General features: G+C 43.0%; 1 protein-coding gene across 1 annotated transcript in view; it reads left to right on the top strand.

The window, feature by feature from the left end:
- The first annotated feature begins 604 nt into the window (after positions 1–604).
- sntg1 (syntrophin, gamma 1) overlaps positions 605–6,548 on the top strand; it is a 225,346-nt gene continuing 219,402 nt past the window's right edge. The window contains exon 1 of the mRNA XM_070885809.1: positions 605–676. Coding sequence (XP_070741910.1) covers positions 605–676 — 72 coding nt within the window. The remainder of the gene's footprint in view (positions 677–6,548) is intronic.

Raw genomic sequence — 6,548 nt, 5'->3', positions numbered from 1 at the left:
CTGCTCCACCATTTAATAAGATCATGATTGATCTGATCTTGGGCTCAGATCATTGTGGTGGCCATCGAGGTTCAAAGTACCACCAGGACTATTAGAAATGATAGGTCCAAAAATATAAGTTCCCATGAGCCTGATCAAACAATGCCACATTTTAGCAGAATGTATCATAACCAGTAACGTTCCTTGAAAATAATAATTCTTAACAGTCTGAGTCTAAACTGGCAGAAAGACAAACTGAAAAAAAGCTTAAAATGCATCACATCTGATATGTGCATGATTCAGAATGTTATCACATTTACAGTTCTATTAAGAAAAACAGCAAATAAAAAGATGGAACCATTTTCTCCAAAAATTATTATGTTTTAATAAGTTGCCTGGTGTTTGTCTCAGTTTTAGCATTGCTGGAAGATTGTCTCTTCTCCCATTCTCCTTGGCAAAAGATTTTAATACTCCATGGAAGGAATATTGCCTTTGGCTGCATTTTCTAATTTTAGTGCAAAAATAGACATCAGCATAAAGCAGTAAACACCACTTTCTGCATGGGCATGTTTTCCAATAGTTTTTAATGGAAGTAATGTCAATTCCAATGTTAAACTGACAGAAAATGGGAAATAAACTCAATTTTTCCTTTTCTCAGCTATTCCCCGATATCTGCACCAAGAAAGGAGTGAAATTGGTAACAAACTTTTTTTTTGAGAAGTCTGCTGTTTCCTTGTTTAAGGCCTTGTTAGTGAGCTTTTAAAGAAAACTTGGGCAGGTTTCTGGTGGTTGGAATTTTAAACAGTTATTGGTGCTGTGCTCATTCCACTTAATCAACTGAGTAGGGCTTATTGAAGGGCACTTTAAACAGATGAGGAATTAACTGTTTAAAAGCCCGTGTGCTGCTCAACTGGATTTTCATTCTCCTTCATGCAAAATGAAAAGTCCCAAGGTGTGACTGGTTAAATGAACCATTAGAAGTACACAAGAAGCCAGAACTAATCAGGGAGTTAATTTAAATATTTTGTATATTTTGCAAGGCTGTACTCCCAGTGCAGTCGTGTTGGATGTGAGTGCAGATCACAAATCAGCCCGATAGTTTTAACTGACCTATTTGTGATGCCATTCTGACTAGCAAGACTGTGAAGAGAGGATTTTTACAAGATATACGCTTTAAAATTAAATACAAGTTATAGAAATGTATTCTATGCACAGTTTTTAAAAGATTAATTATAGTTTGTGCTTTGGTTCTGATTTCAATATTCAAGAGATTGATTACACACATTAAAGCAAATGCTTTTATTCTGATGCCATGGAATCTAAAAATTAGTCCTTCAAAATCTGGAGATGTCCTTGTCACTGAATCGTGATGTACAAATTCATTGTTCTGCTTAATTTCCTACAGTTACCTGCTCTCCAGAGCTGGATTAACACCTTTGGCTGCCACTTGACTGATTAAGTGGCTGTTACATCACTTCAGAGATGCAAAATGAACATTATTGTCCTGATTGGTTAGGTTTCTGTCGCTAATGCTAATTGAATCTTACTGGATGAACTCAACTGAAAACTGTAATAATTGGCATTTATTTTTTGGTACCCATAAAGGTGAGGGATGTTAGTGCTAGAGAACAGAACATGTTCCAGTTCAAACTCCAATGTCAGCATCAAGCAGTCCCAGGTCACATATATAGCACAGCTAAATGCCGATTAAAATTTCCTCGATTCTGTCCCAACAATGTGCTTGAGCCCCAAACTCAGAAGAAAATCCTTTACAACACCAGTACTTCACTTTTTGACACCAACCATCCTTAGCCCTGCCTGTATTCGCTATTCCAAGACAGGGCTGAAGCTGGTGTCGGAGGGTCCAGACCAATTTTGAGTTTGGGCCTCATTTGAATGCAGCTGGCGAGCTGTGGGCATCAAACAGGTGCTCTGCTGCAGCTCGCTGGCGATGGCAAGGCAGGAAATCAAATATCTCCTATGCCTAGCTAGCTGGCTAGTCAGGCCTAGGGATCAGAGGGGAATGCCGGTAGTGGATAGCAGTACTGTTATGAAACCAGAGTATCCCAAAACATTTCTGGACTTTTTGCAGAGTGGCTACCAGCAGTCCCTTTAATGACCGACAATGCTCTGCCCATTTTCATCTGAGAGTTACATATAGGGTCCTACCACCTGTGCAGGACCCTGATTTGCATGTGTAATTGGTCTCTTGCTCAAAACAGACTGGTATGCTAATCACCTGTTTACAGGCCCACCGGAAACTTGTATCGGGCGGGCCTTGGGTGTCCATGGAGCGACCGAGGTCCCAACCCTCATCCCTCTGATTTTCAACTGCCAGCTGCCCATTTCACATGAAAATCGCCCAAACAGTCTTAAAAGGATACATTTTAACTTGCTGATTACTTACATCTGATCCAGGTGTTCACCCACATAAATTACAGCATCGCCGCCATGATTAACTCTCTATGCTACCCACACATACAATTATAGAATCTAGAAACTGCTATCAACACAAACATTTACTCCAATGGCAAAAATATGGTAGTGGCCAACAATAATGATAGTCCTCCTCATAGGCGGTCCCTCGAACGAGGATGACTTGCTTCCACGAGAGTTCACAGATGTTTCAATGAAGGACCTGATGTTCCAGTCCTGAACTCCAGTTGAGGGGGTGGAAGATGCCTGTGTGTGAATTTTTTTATAGTGCGGCGGTAGTTGTTAGCATAATTGCTCATCAAAGGCACAACACACCAAATTACAGTGTAGCAAAGAGCGTTACACTCCTTTATCAATTGGAATCAGACCAAGCCTGTCACAATTCGAAGGAGATCAGCTGCTTCAATGAGTTTCAGCTGACAGTAAGTTCACTACAAGGGGATTGCTTTCAGTACTTCTATGGAACTTGACTTAGTGAAGAGGCCAAGCAGGAGCAGGGAAGGACTGTCACAAATGTTAAATGGCACCAAAGGAATACTATCTGGACTTAGAATTATAAAATGTTACAGACAGAAACAGGCCATTGGTTTATCAACACTTGCAGTGTTTTTCTCCACCTGAACCATCTATTCTAATCCCACTCTCCTGCTCACTCTCTATATCCTTTCCCCCAGCAGCTACCTGATTCCCTTTTGAATGATCCTGTTTCAACAACTTGCAAAATGATTGTCAGGGCCCCCAGTGTTTCTTCCCCAGCTTTAATCAGAGTTCTCAGCCGTAAAACGTCAGGTCCCAGCGATTTGTTTACCTTAGGTTTTCATAACTTCTTTAGTATGCTTTTTCTTTAAACAATTGTCTCCACTAATTGTTCTAACTTTGGTGATTGTACAATCTCAATATTCACCTCACTTGTGAATGCTGAGGCAAAGAACTTCTTTAGTATCCCTTATTTAGCTATTCCCTCATTCTGCACTACAAGCTCGCCTCCTTCATCTCTTATTAGGCCTACCTCTACCTTGACTATGCTCTTGCTACTAATTTGGCAAAAGAAAACCATTTTTATTCATTTTTTTCTTTTGCTAATTTTCTGTTATATACCCTTATACCCCTTCTCGTATAGTCTTCACAGTTGTCTTGGTCTTGTTTATTTTCTGTCATGCAAGTGTTAAACATTTAATTTTTCAGTTTCAGACTGATTTCATTTTGTGGAACTCCGTGTTCAGTACACTCCCTTTTTACCTCACTGGGCTATACTTGATTTGTACTCTTTCCATTTCCTGTTTACATATATCTATCGTTCTATTTGATAATTTTCCCTTGGATTTAATCTGGGCAAGATCACTTTTTATCTCGCTATAATTTGCTTTTTTCAAGTTAAGTTCCCTTGTCTTTGACCTGCTGCCATGCCACCCATCAGACCTACAGCCCAGGCACAACTACCTGACAATGGGGTCAAGTTTCGGCCTGAGTTGCTCCTATTTTTTTGGAGCAACTGGTTTAGAATGGAGTATCTTAGAAATTGCAATTCTCGCCATTTGATTTGCTCCAGTTCTAGTCAGTTCGAACAATTTCATTTTGGAACAGATTATTTTTTTCAAAAGGGGGCGTGTCCGGCCACTTACGCCTATTTTGAAAGTTTAGGCAGCAAAAACTTACTCCAAACTAACTTAGAATGGAGTAAGTGTAGATTTTTGCACGCTCAGAAAAACTTTGCCTACACTTTAGAAATCAAGCGTAGGTTACAAATCAGGTGTAAGGAACGGGGGCGGGGGAAGGGAAGTAATTAAATTCTACAATCATTCAACAGTCTTACTTATACAAATAAAGAGCCATCCTGAATAAAAAATTATAAACAAAGCAAATACAAAATATTGAATATTCCTACCTGTGTGAAGCAGCAGCAGCCTTCGAGCTGCGGTGCTTCAGGCAGGCCTTCTATGTAGGAGACAGGGGCACCGTCAGTGACTCGACAGCAGCCCAACAACAACGTCAGCAAGCAGCCTTCGAGCTGCGAGGGAGGCTGAGGGCATTCGGCCACGGGATAGGGACGGCGTCAGTGGCTGATGGCAGCCGAATAAACAGGAAGCAGCCTTCGAGCTGCGAGGGTAACTGAGGTCATTCGGCCACGGGATAGGGACGGCAGCAGTGGCTGACAGCAGCCGAAGATACAGCAAGCGGCCTTCGAGCTGCGAGGGAGGCCGAGGTCATTCGGCCACGGGATAGGGACGGCGTCAGTGGCTGATGGCAGCCGAAGAAACAAGAAGCAGCCTTCGAACTGCGAGGGAGGCTGAGGCCATTTGGCCAGGGGACAGGGTAGGCGTGCAAAGCACCGGGAGGGAGAGGCAGCCAGCTAGCCAGTTTGAAACTTAAATTTGTAATTGCAGTATGGGTGCTACATTGTCAACACCATGGATTATGCAATGGTTCGCCAGCAATTCACTGCATAGGAGAGAATTGATTGGAGCTCACCGCATCAGGAATGTTATAACCCGTAGGCTGATGGGCAGGAGACCTTACCCACATCGGCAATATCGAGCCAGATGCTCGTACCTGGACATGAGCGAGGCTGATTGTGTCAAAAGGCTGCGTTTCCACAGAGAAGTTGTCGTTGAGATCTGCGATATGCTGAGAGCAGATTTGCAGCCCAGAAGCAGAACGCCAACTGCCTTGTCTGTTGAAGTGAAGGTAACAGCTGCACTTGCCTTCTATGCCTCGGGACCATTTCAGGCTACAACTGGAGATGTGTGCGCCATCTCTCAATTACAATACATGCCTGTGTTTACCAGGTCACGGCTGCACTGTATGCACGGAGGAATGAATTCATCAATTTCCCAATGACCGCACAAGCGATCCATGAGAGGGCTGTGGGCTTCTTCAGGATTGCCGGCTTCCCAAAGGCCCAGGGCTGCATTGATTGTACCCACATCGCCTTGCGAGCACCTGTGGAGGATTCTAAGCAGTACAGGAAGAGAAAAGGTTTCCACTCCATCAATGTGCAGCTCGTGCGTGACGACAAGCAGCGCATCATGTCAGTCGATGCGAGATACCCTGGCAGCACCCACGATGCGTTCATCCTACGCGACAGTGTTATATCTGACATGTTTGAGCAGCAGCCAGAAGGGCAGAGCTGGCTACTGGGAGACAAAGGGTATGGCCTGGCCACCTGGTTCATGACGCCCCTACGCATGACACGGACGGAAGCTGACCGTCAGTACATCATGGCGCACATTGTGATGCGCAGCATCATTGAGAGGACCATTGGCATATTGAAACAGCGTTTCCGATGCCTGGACCATTCTGGAGGACACTTGCAATACTCCCGTCAGATTGTTGGTCACTTCACTGTTGTATGCTGCATGCTCCATAACTTAGCCATCATGAGGCAGCAGGAGCTGGTAGTGGAATCAGAAGACCCAGAGGTCGGAGGAGGGCCGTCCATCGTGCTCCTTTAATGATTGCTCGAGCCTTGCGCCAGCAGCTCATCCGTGAACGCTTCAACTACTGATGCCTGAGGGTTCTGTGCCAACTGTTGCGCATGGACATGTTTATTCTTTGGAGTTGGTCCTACGTTGTGTTGTGTTAATGGAACATGATTCAGTTTCAATGAAAAAATATTTTATTGAAAAGTTAACATCACTGTAATAAAATATTTGTTGTATCAAACTTTACTTTTTAATACGACTCTTGAAGATCACTTAAAAACTTTAAGATCACTAATAAACTTGTAAAGTTACAAAAATTACAAAAACAATTTCAATGTGAAAAATCTTACACTCTCTTAAGATCACTTAAACTTCAGGATCACTTTTTAGGTGCAAAATTAAATAAGATACAAAATGTGAGAGCATTTACACTATAAGATCTTTTAAAAACCCTAAGATCACTTATAAGTTGTAAAGTTACAAAACAATTTCAATTTGAAAAACACTACTACAGCTACATCAAGAACAAGAATAAAAGCAGCAAAGAAAGGCTGCAACCATGTCTCATCCACATCTCAGTGAATGTTCACTTCCTCATGGGGGTATCATTTGATTGGGCTGTGTGCCCTTATTGCAGCAGCTACCTCCATGAGGGCCTGTGCCGACACTTGCATGCCCTCCCCGATGGCCTGTGCCGACACTTGCATGCCC

This window comes from Pristiophorus japonicus, chromosome 1 (genome assembly GCF_044704955.1).
Source record: "Pristiophorus japonicus isolate sPriJap1 chromosome 1, sPriJap1.hap1, whole genome shotgun sequence".
Taxonomy (NCBI): Eukaryota; Metazoa; Chordata; class Chondrichthyes; family Pristiophoridae; genus Pristiophorus; species Pristiophorus japonicus.
Note: the sequence above shows the minus strand (reverse complement) of the source record. Positions and strands in the feature narration are given on the sequence as shown.